Source organism: Panulirus ornatus, chromosome 42 (genome assembly GCF_036320965.1).
Source record: "Panulirus ornatus isolate Po-2019 chromosome 42, ASM3632096v1, whole genome shotgun sequence".
In the NCBI taxonomy this organism is placed as follows: Eukaryota; Metazoa; Arthropoda; class Malacostraca; order Decapoda; family Palinuridae; genus Panulirus; species Panulirus ornatus.
In genome coordinates, this window is record NC_092265.1 from 11,482,873 (window position 1) to 11,502,146 (window position 19,274).

At 38.2% G+C, this 19,274-nt stretch overlaps 1 protein-coding gene across 27 annotated transcripts in view; it reads right to left on the reverse strand.

The window, feature by feature from the left end:
* Positions 1 to 364: 364 nt before the first annotated feature.
* Positions 365 to 19,274, reverse strand: part of LOC139761900 (uncharacterized) — a 130,261-nt gene continuing 111,351 nt past the window's right edge. For 26 of the 27 annotated variants that reach the window (XM_071686487.1, XM_071686489.1, XM_071686514.1 and 23 more), the window contains 2 exons: positions 5,650 to 5,811; positions 365 to 2,771 (listed from right to left, as the gene is read on the reverse strand). In XM_071686487.1, coding sequence (XP_071542588.1) covers positions 1,866 to 2,771; positions 5,650 to 5,811 — 1,068 coding nt within the window. In that variant the 3' untranslated portion in view covers positions 365 to 1,865. The remainder of the gene's footprint in view (positions 2,772 to 5,649; positions 5,812 to 19,274) is intronic. The other variant, XM_071686513.1, reaches the window with a different exon arrangement.

A 19,274-nucleotide genomic window follows, 5' to 3' on the forward strand; every position in this document is an offset into this window, starting at 1 on the left:
CTGTGACATTGCTTCCCACCACAGTATTTGTGTATTACTTTGCCCTTGATCCATGGCATTCAGATGACTGCTGCTTCCCATAGTTTACTTGAGGAGCACTATCAGAATTAACATTTGTGGTATGCCCTCATCAACTTGTATAGCAAAGCTATAGATTTGTTTTTCCAATTTTTTTTTTGAAGTTGGATTTGCAAACACCTGAGAAGCTAATTTCAACCCCTCTCAACCCCCACCTCACTAAGATGACTATGACAAAGGCTTTTTTTTTTTTTTTCACTGCCCAAGCCATTTTAGTTTTTAAAACACTAATCCAGTCCAAAAGTACAATTCAGTAACAATGGTTCACAGAAAATCAAATAACTCAGATTTTTCAGATCTTTATTGAAAAAGGCCCTATTATCTTACTTATGAAGTGAAAACACTAGCCTATATGAATCTGAAACTCAGCCATGGCTATGAAAACTGGAGTGATGACAATTATAACAGGATTGAACCAATAACTGGAATCCCCTGGGTAATGGCGAGGCCAGAAACCAGGGCCCTCTTACACAAACCAAACACCCCAATGATCTTTTAAAAAAGAATATGTATATATTTATATATATATATATATTATAAAAAAAAAATCAGTTTGATGATCAATTCTCATAATCATCTAATTTCATATATTACAGGAAAAATCAACTTTCAACTGAAGCCTTACTTTAGTACTATTATTATGAAACATTTAACATAGTGAAGATGCCATAACTTCAGGTTATGTCCCATCCAGAAGACTTTGTACATAATTCATCTCATTAAGGATAATTTAATAAATGCTTACACCATCTGGTAACTCTGTGACCTACTGGCACTTATTAAGCAAGCAGTATGGATGTTATGCCCAATGACAACTGAAACCCATTCTGGGAGGGGAGCCTGGTTCCTGGATATGCCTCGCCTATGTCACATGAGATTACTTGATCCCAATCATGTGGATACTGGCTGCTCAACAATATGGAGACCGATTCAGGACAGCACACTGGTCAGTTTGTGCGAATCTGTCCACCTTTGTGCTGAACAAAGGCTGAAACAAACACAACATATCACATGAAGAACAAATGATCAGTGCAGGGAAAGTACCTTGGTTTGTTGCATTACCGCCGTGTCACTATTACTCTAATGAAACTAGACCATGCGAGACCCATAGATGCAGCCAAGAGACATGCAGAACAATAGCCACATTGGGCACTTTGCTCAGTGTCTCATGACACCCTACAACTATGTAACAATACATATTAATGGTGAAGAAAAGATATTCCCTTGCACCGTAATGGACAACAAATGACAACAAAAATAAATTAGGGATGTGGTCATGTAATACCATAACTGTCATTCACTATAATTCACTGTGGAAGGTTGCCTATTGTTGCCAGTAGTCCTGGAGTCAGGCTACCTCCTCTGCTGTCTCAGGTTTCTGTGAATGATGCGTTTTCATCCAGTGTCTGAAACTCTCCATACGACTCCTCAGGTTTGAGTGGCCAACTGGCACAGTAGAACACTGCTACTTGGCGACCATCATGGCTGGTTGCATTAGGGTCAAGGGTTAGTCATTGGACCATCAGTATCCCTCACCCACTGGTCACATCACAGAGAGCTTCCTTATCCTAATGTGACTAGGAACCCCAGGTGCAGCATGGCCCAGCTGCGGCCGAGGCACAACACTATACAGGTGGGCAGGCCATAGCTAGGCTGAACACACTTGAGTCACTGTCACTGAAGGTTCTTTAGTCCCACTAACCACCAGCAATAGCACTGCCTCATCAACAGTGCTGGCGGGGGCTGGTGGGGGCTGATGGCAGAGAGGCTGGCCAAGCGCCTGCCCATCAGCTTTTCCATTTAGAGTGGGACTGCTGGCTGTGCAAGCCACCTGATGGTATCATGTCCAATAGGTACTGACGATGAACTTCGGCTGCTTGACGCATTATTTCTTGCTGCTGTTGTTGAGCTAAACTTTTGCTGCTGTTACTGCTGCTGCTATTACTACTGCTGGAAGTTGATGGAGCTGAGGAAACGGGAGGGACTCCTAACTGAGCTGCTGATGCAGCCATCAATTGTTGCAACTGACTAAGACCAAAAGGATTGTATGGCCCAAGTAAATAAGGAGCCAGCATGTGAGCAGGTATTTGTTGTGAAGCAGCAGCCGCTGCAGCTGCAGCAGCTGCTGCACCACCTAATCCTTGCATTCTTAGCATTTGTTGTTGAGCTGCTTGTAATTGCTGTAGTGCAGCAGGGTTGGACATTGCAGCAGCCATGGCAGCTGCTGCAGTCATGCTTTGCATGTACTGTTCTTTTTGTTGTTTTGTTAGACCTGGGGGTAAAAACATTTCCTTTTCTCTTTGCTCCCTTTCTCGCTGTTCCCTTTCCCTCTGTTCCTTCTCCCGCTGGTGCCTCTCCTTCTCTCGTTCCCTCTCCCGCTCCCTCTCCCTTTCCCTCTCCCGTTCTCTTTCCCTCTCTCTTTCTTTTTCACGTTCTCTTTCTCTCTCCCTTTCTCTCTCTCTTTCTTTCTCTCTTTCCCTCTCCTTTTGTCTTTCTCGCTCGCGTTGCAGCTGTAGTTGAGCTGCCACTGAAGGTGACGAACGGTGGCTAGAGCTTCTCGAGCCGTGTCCATAATCTGATTTAACCGCAGTCACTGATACACTGGCTGGCAATCGCGCAGAAGGTGATGGTATAGATGATGTGACAGGAGTCATGGATACTGATGCACTTGTTAAATCTGGTTGCGGTGATGCCTGTAAACAAGAAAAATTCATTAATAACTCTGTACAAAACATAAATTTACATGCCATGAAATAAATGCAGCAATTTATATATGCATATACTACACACAATATAAACAAAATGTTTAAAGAAATCTTTAGCATATTTATCAAACAACAGAAGTGAATAAATAAAAACTATAAATAATGTGCATCTAGAACCAAACATGCATAAACCATAAATGATCTCATTAAATATAGGGAGGAAAGGAATGAAAAGTTAAGGCTGCTATGGATAAAGATATGATGAGGAAGGGGAATAAGCAAAAACGAAGAAGGTACAATGATGACAACAACTAGAAGAAAGGACATGTGGCATAAAAATAGGATGGGGAGGGAGCTGAGACAGGAGTAAGGAGGACAAAGAGATGATATGAAAAGAGGAAAAAATTAGAGTACAACAGAGAAGTGATACAGAATGGGTAGAGAAGGGGAAAGGATGGGAGAAGAAAACTGAGGGATAGTGAAAAGGAAGGGGAGACAAAAATGAAACAAAGGTAAATAAGACAAGGGAGGAATGAGCAGGAAGAAAGGAGAGGGCAGGAAGAATCTGTCCTTTGGCACAAATGAGAACAGAAAGGAGAAAGCAAGATAGATCATTATAAAATCAAGAAATAAATGTTTTGCCTAACTGGAAGGAAGACAAATGAAGAGAAAGTACAGTATGGGAAATCAAGACCATATGTAAAAGTGAGGAATCCATTGGGTTAAGGGTGATGAGGAGGAAAGAGAAGAACTTTGGAAGCCAAAAAATAATGAACTCCCAACTAAAAGGTAACCCCACTATTAACTGCAACCACAAGTCTGTAATATTATTCACACCTACACTAACATCAACTGCATATTTCACTGGGGTGCAAGAAAGATGACTGGAAAGAAGGTGCAAGGATGCTAAAGAGGAATGGGGGACAAGTAGGTTCTAAGACATTAATCACAAAATTTAAATATTTCATTAAGAGGTGAAAAACGATATCCACCAGGAAACAAAAATCAAACACGAAAAACCCAGTCTTACATACACCATGTTAGTGAAAGCAAAGTGTGTTAAGAAAGATGCGAGGTCAGTAGGAGACTGGGAGTGAGACAAACCTTTCAGTAAACAATATGGGAGGCTGGGTGAGAAGCAAACTTGAGTAAATGACTTGGAGTATTCACAATGTGAGCAACTAAAAACAGATTCACCGAAATCTTGCTCCTAAATGCTATAGTATAAAAGAAGCAGCAATAAGAAGTACTAAATACTGCACTCATTGAATACCTTGTATTCCTTGGTAACTGCTCCTATCTCATGCACATTCATTAAAGCAATTCTTCCACCCCCTTTGGTCTTCCAATACACTTTATTCCTACTAATCTCTCACGAATACACTTTCCATATCATCCACGTCTATTTTTTCCCATCCCATAATGTTATATCTTCCCCAAACTTCATTTCTTTAATAATATAAATCTTCCTTGAACTTCATTTCTCACCTCGTACGATTCCCTATTCAAGAGAAATATCCCAATGACTGTACACAATACACTAAAAATGTACTCCATATACTTTTCAAATTTGCTGTATCTATCAGACAATGTGTACACGATTCCTTCCAGCAATCTTCCCAATGCTAAAAAGTGCAGTTAACATGTCAATTATGTGACAATATGAATGTGGATTACGTGTCCTTAAATAAACGAATCTTATCTAATCCTGGCTGGTTTTACCCCTCCCATTTTCAACGTTGTTAAAATCAACAAATATTGAATGAATTAACCAAGTGCAACTTTTTGGTTTCAAAGACCTCTATTTTCAAAGCTGCCAAATTACACTCTTATTATTTTTCTATTTATTATGATTTTTCAAGTATGCTTGATGAGCCTTTTCCTAGAATACTTTGAAACTTCCATATAGCAGAATTTCTTGTAATCCTAAAGTATGTATCTATTTGCATTTTCTTCAAACTTTATCTATTTGCATTTTTTCAAATTATATACAGAAAGTAAGCCATTTATAAACTGGTTTAGCTTCCTTTTTGAAAGACCAACCTTGACAATAAAACCATTTTTATTTCCATACTCAAAAAACTATCGGATATTATCATCCTAGAAATCAAAGAAAAAAGGTATTAATGATGACCTGAGCTCCCTTCCATTAACAAACTTAAGCCTTTGTTGGAGCAGTAATCACTTATATAAATAGCCAAAAGGGCATCACAGTTAATCAAGAGTAGATTCTACAGCAATTAAAGTATAAGTAACTATGGTGAATTCTGAACACTACTCTGAAAACTACCTTTAATTTTTACTATTTTCTTCATGTACAAGTTCAAAACTTGTGATACATGTTCTTCAACAAGTTTTGAAATATGGTTTCAAATCATGAATATCCACATAAAAAATCATAACTGATTATATTATATGCACCTTTCTGAAATTTCTATTCGCATAATCCTAAAAATGAATTGAAAACACAAAATCTTTTTTGTCATGATGAAGCTGCAACTTAACATATGCACTTCATGTGATACATCTGGAATGTCTGAATTACATATTTCACATTTTCTTCCTTCCATATGACAGCATAATGTTGAAATATACCATCTTCCATAATAAAGGATTATTTCTAAACACATTTACACTTAAATTGTTAGTTAGTAATAATTCCACATTACATGCTAGTTATAAAGGCTTAATCCAGCTACAGGCACCTAACTTCTTCATATCGATAAAATTAGAGTCCGTCTTCCTCCATCCTAAAGTGTAAAACCATCACCCCACTCCATGCCCACGTGATTAACCTTATTTAGTTTGTTAATATTCGCCCAACAGCATGATGCCCTAGCACTGATCATCGATGCCCGCAGCTGACCTGACGTGGTAAGATGACCACTGAAGATGATGACCCCCTCCCTCCTACAGTCAAGAAGTCACTTGAATCAGCCAGGACACCGGACCTGCGGCGTTCCTCTCGGTCGTATACATTTGGGACTGTAGAACATTTGCTGATCTCTCTTCGGTATTGTCTCTCAGCCTGATGAATAAAGGAAATGGCAGCTGAAAAAAATGTGGAAGAGAAGATTGCAAATATCGATGATGGAAAACAATCCCACCATTCTTCATGTCAAGGAAAAGACCACAGAGGATGTAACAAAGATCTTCGGTTCCCGATCTGAGATTCTTTTTCCTTTCCCCTGCAGACATGGTCTTGACAATCTTCTTCACACAGCACTTAGTATCTACCATCATTTTCAATATGACCCAAGAATCTGATGAGAAGACTTGAGTGCTCCAGAGATAATACTAAGTTCCTTACAAAGGAATCTGATGTAGAGAATATCCCAGAGGATAAATGCTGGACAAGGTCTGTGTTGTGACACCGGGAAAGCAAAAGTACCATATCATTGACAACGACCACTATTACTACCAAATGAAGCCTTAGTTGATAACTAAAAAGACAAAACTAACCTGAGTTACATATTACATGCAGATTACATGAATACACAAGTTATAATGAATATGATTGTAGTTGATGAAGAGAGTCACGAGTAAAGAATGAGACAAAAATAAAACCAAAACCAAAGACGACAAAAGGAATGAAAGCAAAGAAAAAACATGGAGGAATGAAGAAGTCAAAAAAATACAACATGAGAGTTAAGGGAGCAGAGAACAAGTGGGCAGATAGAAAGGCAATGAAATACAAGAGTACTTAAGAGAAGAGAAAAACAAAGACAGAAGGAAATAGGAATACTGAAGGAGAGCAGAAAGAAGAGGAACAAGGGGAGTAACAGCATACATGACTGAAGGGAACAGAGAAGAGAAAAAGGGGGAAAAATTGAGGAGTGATAGTATTAAAAGAGAGAGAGCAGGGAAATAAAGTGATGGGAGGAGAAGAGAGTAAAAGAAGGTAAAGTGCATGTGGGAGCACACAGATTTGGTGAAAGGATACAGACAAGAATGAGAAAATAAAAACTAGGAGATAAGAAGGGAAAGCTTCAAAAGAGCACTGAGGGTACAAGAAAGTAAAGGAAAAATGGAATCTATTCAATCTCCTATATTCTCTTCATGCTGGGTCTTCCAGGTACTCATCCAGATACAGGTGGACAAGGCGTACAGCTCAGTTGGCATTCCTCTTCGTGTTCTCCAGGAGAGTGCCTTTGAGCTAATACCAGCAACTGCTTGCCTACTTTGCCTATGTCTAAAATCCCCAGACTTTCCCTTCCACTTGGAAGTATCCCTAAGAAAGGAGACCACTCTAATCCCTCCAATTATTGACCCATTGCTTTCACTTCTGCTGTCTCCAAAGTCTTGGAAATTCTCACTTTCTCAAACATTTAGACTCATTATCTTCTTTCAGATCACCAGTATGGACTTCAGTGCTAAGTCTGCTAATGATCTCTCCTACTTGACTCACCTCTGATAGTACTCTCTCAGGAACTTTGGTGAAACTTTTGTCGTAGCCCTCAACATTTCCAAAACACTTGACATGGTGTAGCATTAAGTCTTTGCTTTTTAAACTCTCTATTGTTTCATTGCTTCTCTCTGTTCTCTAATGCATAGTTTCCTCACAGGCAATTCAATCACAGCAGTCATAAATGAAGCAATTTCCCTCTCCTATCCTATCAACAGTGATGTTCCTTAGGGTTCTATCACCTACTCTCTTTCTTCTCTAAATAAATTATCTTTCTTCAAACCTTATAAACTCTTATGATGATAATTTCACTTTACATACTTCAACAACCTTTTCCTCTCATCCCTTTAATATTGATTCTCCTTCTCATGCTGATCATATTTCCTCCTTCAAATTGGGCATGTGCAGCATTTTGGATTGGGGTAGCAGTACCCTTGGAAAACTAGGAGTGTTAAAATGCAATTTCTCCATATATCTCTTTCTATTTTTCTAAGAATCACTTGTTTCTTCCTGTTAAATTTCAAAGCACCAAAATTAAACCCTGTAATAATATGAATATATTGGGCATAACCATATCCTCCACTCTGTCCTGGAAGTATACTCAACAACATAAAGTCTGCTTCCCAAAAGCAAGGAATGTTGTGCTGATAACATAATTATTTTTCTTGTGAGCATGTTTCCCATCAACAGGTTATATCCGTCCACATATGGAATACTGCTCACACGCCCTGGGGTGGTTCATCCTCTATCTCTATTAACTAGAGTGGAATCAAAAGCCTTCCATCTCATTCATTCTCCTACCATCATCTCTCTTCAACCTTCCCTTTCCATATCATTTTCGCCACTGTTATCATGAATCATCAACATGTGTTCTGCTGCTGCTTCCCACAGCTTGTGTGTGGAGACCAGCCACTCATGAAGTGGTAGGATGCCTCCTTCTTCCCTTAAACATCTAAGCTGTGGAATTCTCTTTCTTCTTTTGTCTTTCCCTCATCATATAAACTTTCTTCCCTCAGGGGTCAAGTCTACAAACACTTAAGGAGAACAGATTAATTTCTACTTTACCTTTTTCTTTCATCTGAGGTGGCCTTGATTGGGGAAGTAATTTGCCTGTATCGTGTCAGTCACTAAAAAAAGTGAAACACAGAAGTGCAAGAGAAAATGTGTGTACAGGAGGGGATTTGAAGATGAGAGGGAGAGTTAATGAGAATGTGGAGAGGAACCAAGAGAAAGTGAAAACTGCATTAACAGGTATCATTAAGAGGAAGGGAAATGAGTGCAGTGAAAGGAATGGAAGGAGATATGTTTAGGAATGTTTAAAAGATAAGAGAGAGACATACAATGAAAGGGTGATGGGAAGAGAGGGGTAAATGTGTATAAAAAGAAAAGGAGGAGGGGAGCCAGGATAAGCAGAAAAGCAATGTAGCATAAGAATGATGGAGGTTGCAAAGGAAGAAAGACAGAAGTGGAAAGATATATGAAGGATAGATATGGATAGAGCAAGAACAGAGGGAAAAGCAGCAGAAACGGTTGTGAGTGGAGAATGCACTTACTTGTATACTTGTTAATATTAAGCTTAAAGTAAGATTTTCCATAAGGCAGGGTTTGCACATAGGACCAACCGCATGAAAATATACTTACAAAGAATGGGATGTGTGAATTAAGTGTTGTCATGTGTTACATATGAGAAGGCAAGATTTTACATTTATGAATATGGCAGATAGAAGAGAGCTTCTTGTGCCAAAGGAGAGACACCTGACAGCCAGTGAAGTGAAGAGTTGGCTCAATACTCCAGTAACAGTAATATAACTCCCTGTCAGTAGCTGGCTTTCACCTGAGAGAGAGAGAGAGAGAGAGAGAGAGAGAGAGAGAGAGAGAGAGAGAGAGGGGGGGGGGGGGGGTGTACCAACATGAAGGGAAACAAGTAGCAGCTTTAGACAAGCAGTGCTATTTCTGACAACTTCATCAACAATCTTTCATCTCACATCTCCCTTGTTAGTGGAAGTGTTTACACAATAGATGAACATGAAAGAAAATACACCTTCTGATGAGATGTAGATAACTGCTCATAGTTGGCTTCATGAAAATCCTCTCCAGAAATTGCATGTCATGAAAAGAAATCACTAAACAAACTCCATCCATCCAAAGATCATTACAGAAATAGATCTGGGTTTTCAAAGGAAGTACTTGATAAAGATAATCTTAATATGTCAATAACAAACAGTTAATCAAGGTCCAGTTTTAGAATGATTCGGAGTAAGATCACATCTCTGTATGAAAAAAAAGTGTGTTCGAACATCTAGTCATTCCCACTTCCCTGCTTTGTTCGAAGAAATTTAGTAATGTCTTTTGTAACTAGACAGAAACAAGAGTCTAAAACTGGAAAAGTTGAAAGGATGAAAAAAGAAAAAAGGGTGAAAAGACTGAAACAGGGACTATATCTCTGATTGGTTGCTTTCTAATACCTACAGACAGAGGGAGTGATAAATATGGTATTGGAGACATTAGTGTGTGTATTGCTCATCTGGCTTTGATTTTTTAATGTGGGCAATTATATTTCTAACCTACATAATCATCAAAATAGTTAAAACTAAAAATTTCACATAACCACATAGCTCCAGTTCATATTTGAGCCAACTTTGCCTTATAATAAAATGACTGATATTTGAAGAATATTTATATTTCAAATGCTGACCATAATGGATGGTGGTTAAGATCACCAGGCCTAACTCTGAAAAAGGACTACATAAGTATCATCTCTGCTTTGTTTGGTGAGTGTAATAAAGAGAACTGTGTAGAAAAATTACAAACATAATGATAGCTTCCATACAATTTTGCAAGCCTAAGTGAAATATTCACATTCCCACGACAGCAACTGAAATGATGCAAATTTCAGTCAAACTTAACTGTTTATATAACAACTCAACAGGGTCATGGAAGGTGTCAGATAAAGCATTTTCCCTTTACTTCTGTAGTCGAAGTGTATAACAAAATATACTACAAAGTACAACAAACCCAGCTCTACATCAAAGTCCATTACCAACCCATAAGTGATTTCCTATTAAATGCAAAATAGTTAACGCTTAAAGAATAATTCCATAATTCAGTCACAGTAAATGAGTCTTTCCATCACTAACCTAAACGCTAAAAGGCATACAACAAACTGGCCCTCATTCCTTGACACTTGACCACAAAATCTACAACAACAAATTATAACAAGCTAAAGAAAATCAACTTTCCACATTAAACAAAGCCCCTACAAATCTGACCTCTAATGCAACAACATCTCATTTCCCAAAGAATACATAAACAAAAATATAAAGCACTAATAAAAATCAACCATATCACTAAATAGTAGTTAAAAAAAAATAAAAAATGCTTTCCTCCCAATGATACACACAATGCAATTAAAACCTAATAGAACTCCCTTACAAAAGGTCCTGACAACACATCAAAGCTTCACATGAAACACTTTGATCTAATTTCAGTCCAAGTGCTTACAGATACTTCAACCACTCCTGGCTATGTAATATCCCAACATCTGGAAACTTGCCAACACATTACCAATCCTAAAATACTCCAAACAACACAACTCCCTTTTCCTGCTACCCTATGTCACTTCAATCTTCAGTAGCTAAACTCTCTGAAAACATTGATCCACAACAGAACTGAGCAAAATATCTGTATTCTCATCTACACAACATGGCTTTATACCCAAACACTCTGCTTCCACACTACATAAACCTCACACATCCTGTATGGCTTCAACTAACCATAACCCATTCCTGCACAATATTAGTGGCAATAGACATCAATAAAACATTCAACACCATCCTCTAACACATACAAAAAATACAAGACACCATCCTCCAGAACAATGATAAAAAAAAAAAAAAATGGTTCACAAACTTCATAGCTGGCCCCTAAACCAGAGTCACTCACAAAGACTTCACCACTAAAATTCCCAAGCTCTACAATGGAGTTCCCAAGGAGCATTTCATTTTCCAACCTCCTTCAATCTCTTCCAACATAACCTTTTGTCACCTCCTGCATACATCAATGCGAAGTTCCTCTCTTATTGATGACCTTAAAATCAAATCAAAATACCTTGCCAATGAAAGCAACAACAAAAACAAAAAACACTCGCCCAGATTAGAATGTTTGCATATCAACAGAAGTCTTCATTCACCACATTAACTTCAGATATAAATCTAACCAGCACCATCATTTATAATGGCCAATCACTCAAGTCAATAACAAATACTCTGGGCATAATGTACAACAAACAACAAATATATTTCTACGCCACAAACATCAATATCAAAGTAACACACAATCCAAAAGCCCTCAAAGACACTTACTTTGGAAGTTCAACTGCTCTATCCTAAACTATACATCACTTGCAAAATCATCCTCCCTGCCAAAAGCAAAGATAATAAAACTACATACTATATAAAATAAAGCACCCATTACAATCACTGGCTGCCTAGCAACCACAAGTACTCACCACCTACACAATGAAACTTAAGTTTTCCAAATACAATTCCACCTCAATATCCTTGGCACTCAATTATTTGCAACAGCAAACCATACCAAAACTTACCAACCCCAATGTAGGAAAAAAAATTGCTCCTACCCAATACTTAAATTACCTTAACTGGTAGATCCAAACAACGCAACCCTACCAGACACAAATCAATCTGAAATAGCCCAAAATGCATCTTCCACAGAGAATCTGTATATCTACTCCTTAACTGTCCTTTACTCATCTCTCACACATACATAAAACTTCCCCAACATCCATCCATGGCCTGTGGGCCTGCCTGATGGATGTGGCTGGCTTCCTGGGTACAACAGGAACTCCACTAAAGGGTCTCTTTGGGTAAGAAGTTTAAGGTAAATGTGATGTTTTCCAAGAAAGGTTCCTTTAACTCTTATTCATCTATCTTACTCTTAGATTTCTCTACTACTTTTCCCACATATCCACATACTCTTCTATTAGTTTTCTATATATATATATATATATATATATATATATATATATATATATATATATATATATATTTTTTTTTTTTTTCATACTATTCGCCATTTCCCGCGATAGCGAGGTAGCATTAAGAACAGAGGACTGGGCCTTTGAGGGAATATCCTCACCTGGCCCCCTTCTCTGTTCCTTCTTTTGGAAAATTAAAAAAAAACGAGAGGGGAGGATTTCCAGCCCCCCGCTCCCTTCCCTTTTAGTCGCCTTCTACGACACGCAGGGAATACGTGGGAAGTATTCTTTCTCCCCTATCCCCAGGGATATATACATATATATATATATATATATATATATATATATATATATATATATATATATATATATATATATATATATATATGTGTATATATATTCTTCAATGTCCATCATCCTAGAAACCAATTCCTCACAGATACAAATGTTCCTCTTTAACTCTTATTCTTCACATCAAAAACTCTTTTACAAACCTCTGTTATAAGTTACTTCATTTCTCACTTTACCAATATTCCTTACTCCATCTAAAAATACAGAAGTACAATGCACCATATTTCAACACCCTTACCATAAACACAGGATCATTTAACCATTCTTCTTTCCTTTGTCCTCCAATAATTTCCCTAATGCATAATAGACACAATTCGGTCATCTGGGAAAAAATCAATGTCACGATACTCAGACAAAATTTATGTATGCAATACTCTAGTTTTCCTATCATCTTCTCAAAGAATATTCACATGAAGTGATGATCTCATTCTCACTACAACATCCTGTAAATTACTATCACTTTACTGGTTGAAATTGTTAATTTTACCGAGACTATTTTCCAAAACTCCACAACTATATGATTCAGTTTAACATAGCAGCCCTCAGTACCTATGCTAAAACAAAATACTGAACCAATGTCAAATAACTAAGACTACAATTTGATATACAAGTCTAATACTTGTCTCTTGATGGAATAAATTCTTTAAATTCACAAACCACTTGTCAAATTTAAAAAGTAAGGGATGTGGAGGCTGTGTCAAATACTCCGATGTCAATGAATATGCAAGTAAAAGGAAATTAATATGAGCTACAAACTACAAACACAATCACTGCACATCAAATAATGGCATAAAACTGAATTAATTTGTAAAAATTACATAAGATGTGCACACACACAAAGGCATGGTTGTGGATGCCAAGGATAGAGGAATAGTTCTTCCTTTCCTTCAAAAAAAGGAACTAAAACCACATTAAGTTTCCAGTTCTTGGTTTTAGAAGACCCACAATCCACTGACCGACTGTTTTTGTGGAATTTATAAAGTAGTAAAGTTAATGATTAGTCCGCAGTTTTTAGCAATAGTTAGGTATCTACATGTTGAAAACTTAAGTTAGAATTTCACATTTTGTCCTTTTAAAAAGTCATGATTAGTCAGCAGTTTTTCACAAGAGTTAGTTAGTAATCTAAAAGTTTAAAACTTTATTCTGAATTTCATATTTTGTCCTTTTAAAAAGTCAATCAAAATATTTACATTAACAATACAGTCTACAACTTCTCTAATACTTTTATATCTTTGTTATCATACAAGTCATCTTTAAATCTAAGGCTCGTACATTTAAAGAATTCCATTAGTAGGTTCCAAAGTAATTCTGATACTGCAGGACCAACATACTGGAGGGCTCCTCTCAATTGTGTGACCATAGGTCAACACAGTCTGCCCAATTTTCAGTCGACAAAGAAATGTCTCAAAAAGGCAATTTCTGTAGTCTGGAACTCTGTTTGGATTCCAAGTTCCATCTAGCATTATAATGATTCATGCAGTCCATAAAAATCACTTTGTGCAGAATGCTAGAGGTAGTTGCTTTAGCCTCAACATCAGCATTCTTATTAATGATGATACCAAAAAGTCCAGAGTAACAACAGATCTCTACATTATCATGCTGAGTGGATTTCAACAAATGAGTCTATGACTTTCTGAACTGTAAGATGTATTGAAAAATAGTGTGATACAGGTTGGAGTGCACTCTGGAAAGATGAGTAGACAAAATTCCTTTTAAAGGGATTGCTGAAATAATCTAAGTACAAGCTGAATACAATATAGCTATGCTTTATGATATTCTTCATTAATAGCTACAGCAAAGCTAAACCTTCCCAACATTTTGAACTAGAGTGAAGGTGCTTTTGGTCGTTTCCCCTAATTCCTGCAAAATTTGATCTCAGTATCCTTCTTAAGAAAAACACCAAGCAAAACCTACTTCCACATGACCATCTTTCATAAACTTTGTATGAATAATCAACCCCCTTTCTTTTATCACTTAACTAGTTTTTTTACTCAACTAAACTAATAAATTTTATCCTCAGTTTTACTTTCCATACCTCCTTCATACTTTCCCATTTCCCTCACTCACTCCAATATAAAACTACCACTATTGCCTTCATTAATGCTTCCATACTTTCTACCTCGACATTACTTTCCACATCTGCACACTCTCCAACTTTTCCTTTCTAACTCTTTTTTTTTTTTTTTCTAGACTTAAAATAACCTTCCCCAGCCTTTGATAAAGTACCTCACAAGAGATTTTTACATAAACTTGAAGCACACAGAATTGGTGAAGAACTCTGTACATGGATCAGAGACTGACTTACCAGAAGAAAGCAGCACGTCGTATTAAACGGCAAAGCCTCAGATTGGCTAGACATAATGAGTGGTGTGCCACAGGGGTAGGTCCTAGACCCAATTCTTTTCATGATATAAATCAAAGACCTAGAACTCAGTTTCATATCTAAGATCTCCACATTTTCTAACAATACTAAACTAGGAGGTAGAGGTGTAAACAGGTGGGACTGTGAAATGATTTGGAGAGATCTTAACTTACTAGCAGAGAGGTCAGACAGATGGCAAATGAAGTTTAGTGCAGACAAATGTAAAGTTATGCACTTTGGAGACAAGACCATACCTTACAACTACAAACCCTTCAAAAACTCTCTAACTAGAGTAAATGAAGAAACGAACCTTTGAGTTGTCATCAGCAACAATTTGAAATACACTTAACTGTGTCAAGCAGCAAGTAAAAAAGGTAACCCAATGTCAGGTTTCATAACAAAGAACATAGATTACATGAGCAGAAATTATTCTCACTATAATTCTCTATTAAGATCACACCTTGAATATGAAGTCAAGTTTTGGTCCCCAAACTATAATATAAAGTAGATGGGGAAAAATTAAAGCAAGTACAAAGACACACGACGAAACTGATCACATCCCTTTGAAAGCTGGCATATGAAGAGAGGCTAAAACAATTGGTTCTTTTCTCCCTTAAAAAATGTAGACTTCGAGGCGACTTAATCCAAGTATTCAAAATTTTGAACAAGTTCGATGAGTAAATCATGAACATCTTTTCAATATACAAGACAATACAGTTACCAGGAAAAACAGAATTAAACTCAAAACTAAAAGGTGTAGTACAGACATGAGAATAAAGCTTCTTTTCCTATAGGCAAGTTGAGCACTGGAATAAGTTTTAATCAGACATAGTGAATACTAAAGCTATAAATACCTTCAACTGCCATTACACAAATATCTTATAAATTCAGGTATGCTCTGAGAAAAAAGCCAGAAATAAACTATAAACAACTGGTAAATGGGGACACTAAAGGACTACTGTGCAGCAACAGAGAGTTGGTGATAGCTTAAAAAAACAGCTGAGCAGAATTACATTTTCAAGTCAAGTTAAAATCCATTTTTTCTTTTGGCCTGACATCCAAGTCTTGAGTCAATCAGGCCTCTTGTCTGTTTTCTCTTGGAAACCCATATACATTTTTTAAAGAATTTCTTACTCAAGTTATGAAAAATAGTTAAACTTTTGCTAGACTTCTACTAAATTAGGTCTTAACTGCCATTTCACTCCTTTAACTGTATTCACCTTCATATATTTCTTTTCCCCAGGGATAGGGGAGAAAGAATACTTCCCCTGTATTCTCCGCCAGTCGTAGAAGGTGACTAAAGGGGGCGGGAGCGGAGGGCTGGAAACCCATCCCTCCTTGTACTTTAATTTCTAAATCTGGTAACAGGAGGAGGAGTAAAGTGGGGAGTACTCATCCTCCTCGAAGGAAAGATAGGTAGTATGTTTGAAGAAAGAAACCAGGATGTTCTGGCTCTGAGCGAAACGAAGCTCAAGGTAAAGGAGAAGAATGGTTTGGAAAAGTCTTGGGAGGAAAGTCTGGGGTTGGTGAGAGGACAAAAGCTAAGGAAGGAGTAGCACTACTCTTGAAGCAGTGGTGGGAGTGTACGATAGAGTATAAGAAAGTAAATTCTACACTGATGTGGGTAAAACTGAAAGTTGATGCACCTGGTAATGAGAAGAAAGATCTTGAGAGGCAAGCGTTTTGGAAGCAGCTGAGTGAGTGTGTCAGCAGTTCTGATGCACAAAACCTGGTATTAGTGATGGATGATTTAAATGCAAAAAGGTGAGTAAAGTGGTAGTTGAGGGCATAATTGGTGTACATGGGGTATTCAGTGTTCTGAACGGAAATGGTGAAGAGCTTGTGAATTTGTGTGCTGAAAAAAAAATGGTGACGGAATACCTGGTTTACAGAGATATACACAAGTATAAGAGTATGAGAGGGGGTCAAAGGGCATTATTGATTACATGTTAACTGATAGGCATGTAAAAGAGACTTTTGGATGTTAATGTGCTGAGAGGGGCTGTTGGTGGGATGTCTGATCACTATCTTGTCGAGGCAAAAGTAAAGATGTGTAGAAATTTTCAGAAAAGGAGAGAGAATGTTGGGAAGAAAAGTGGTGAGACAAAGTGGGCTTTGAAAGGAGACCTGAGAGGAAGTACTAGGAGAGATTGAGTGTATAATGGCAAAAGGTAAGAGCAAATGGTGTAAGAGGAATGGGTGAGGAATTAGATGTATTTAGAGAAGCAATGGTGGCATAAAGCATTAGAAAGGTGAGAGGTGGGCAGATTAGAAAGGGTACTGAGTGGTAAGATGAAGAAGTAAAGTTGTTACTGAAAGAGAGAAAAAGAGGCGTTTGGACATTACTTGCAAGGAAGGAGTGCAAATGACTGGGAGATGTATAAGAGAAAGCAGCAGGAGGTCAAGAGGAAGGTACAAGAGTAGAAAATGAGGGTAAATGAAAGTTGGGGTGAGAGATTATCATTAAACTTTAGGGAGATTGAAAAGATGTTTTAGAAGGAGGTAAATAACGTAAAAAAGACGAGAACAAAAGAGAACATCAATGAAGGGGCAAGGGGGAAGTGTTAACAGTTAGTGACGAAGTAGGTATTTTGAAAGCATATAGAATGTGTTTGATGATAGAGTGGCAGATGTAGCATGTTTTGGTCAGGCTGGTGTGATAAGTGATAGAGTCAGGGAGAATGGTTTGGTGAAGAAAGAAAAGGTGGTGAAAGCCTTATGGAAGATGAAATCCAGCAAGGCAGTGGGTTTGGATGGTATTACAGAATTTACTAAAAAGGGGGTGACTGTGTTGTTGGTTAGTTGGTAAGGATATTCAATTTATGTGTGATTCATGGTGAAGTGCCTGAGGATTAGCAAAATGCATGCATTGTGCCACTGCACAAAGGCAAAGGGGATAAAGGTGAGGGTTCAAACTACAGAGCCTTAAGTTTGCTGAGTATTCCTGGAAAATTGTATGGAAGGGTACTGATTGAGGGTGAAGGGTACAAAGCAACAGATTGGGGTGGAGCAGATTGGTTTCTGAAGTGGTAGAGGATGTGTGGATTAAGTGTCTGCTTTGAAGAATGTGTGAAAAATACTTAGAGAAAGATGAATCTGTATGTGGCATTTACGGATAAGGAGAGGGGATACGACAGGGTGGATAGAGATGCTTTGTGGAAGGTCTAAACAGTATGTGGTGTGGGAGGTAAGCTGCTAGAAGCAGTGAAAAGTTTTCATCAAGGCATGTGCATGAGTAGGAAGAGGGGAGAGTGACTGGTTCCCAGAGAAGGTAGGTCTGCAGCAGGGGTGTGTGATGTTCCCATGGTTGTTTAATAAGGTTATCGATGGGGTGGTTAGGAAGGTAAATGCAAGATTTTGGGAGAGAGGGGCGCACATGCAGTCTGTTCACCGATGATACAGCACAGGTGACTGATTTGAGTGAGAAACTGCAGAAGTTGGTGACTGAGTTTGGGAAAGTGTGTGTAAGGAAAACTTGATTAAATGTGAATAAGAGCAAGGTTATTAGGTTCAGCAGGGTTCAGGGACAAGTTAACTGGGATGTGATTTTGAATGGAGAAAAAATGGTTTTGATATCAGGGAGTGGACTTATCAGGATGGAACCATGGAAGTAGAAGCGAGTCATAGGGTGGGGGAGGGGGAGAAAGGTTCTGTGGATGAAGAATGTGTCAAAGAGAGGCTATCTTGGTGAGAGAAAATGGGTATGTTTGAAGGACTAGTGGTTCCAACAATATCATATGGCTGCGAGGCATGGGTTATAAACAGGGTTGTATGTAGGAGGGTGGATGTGTTGGAAATAAAATGTTTGAGAACAATATGTGGTGTGAGGTGGTTTGATCAAGTAAGTAATCAAAGAGTAAGAGAGATTTGTGATGATAAAGTGTGTGGTTGAGAGGGCAGAAGAGAGTGTGTTGAAATGGTCTGGACATCTGGAGAAAATGAGTGAAGAAAGGTTGACAAAGAGGATATATGTGTCAGAGGTGAAGGGAAAAAGAAGCGAGAGACCATGTTGGAGGTGGAAGGATGGAGTGAAAAAGATTTTGAGCAACCAGAGCCTGAACATACAGGTGGGTGAGGCATGCAAGCAATGGAGTGAATTGGAACGATATGGTATACCAGGGTCAAAGTGCTGTCAATAGAATGAACCAGGGAATATGAAACGTCTGAGGTAAACTATGGAAAAGTCTGTAGGGCCTGGATGTGGACAGGGAGCTGTGGTTTCGGTGCATTACACGATAGCTAGAGAATGAGTGTGAATGAAGGTCGCCTTTATGTCTGTTTTCCTGGCACTATGTCGCTGATGCAGGGGGTGGCGATGCTGCTACCTGTTGGGCAGGGTAGCGACGGGAATGGATGCAGGCAAGCAAAGATGAATATGTA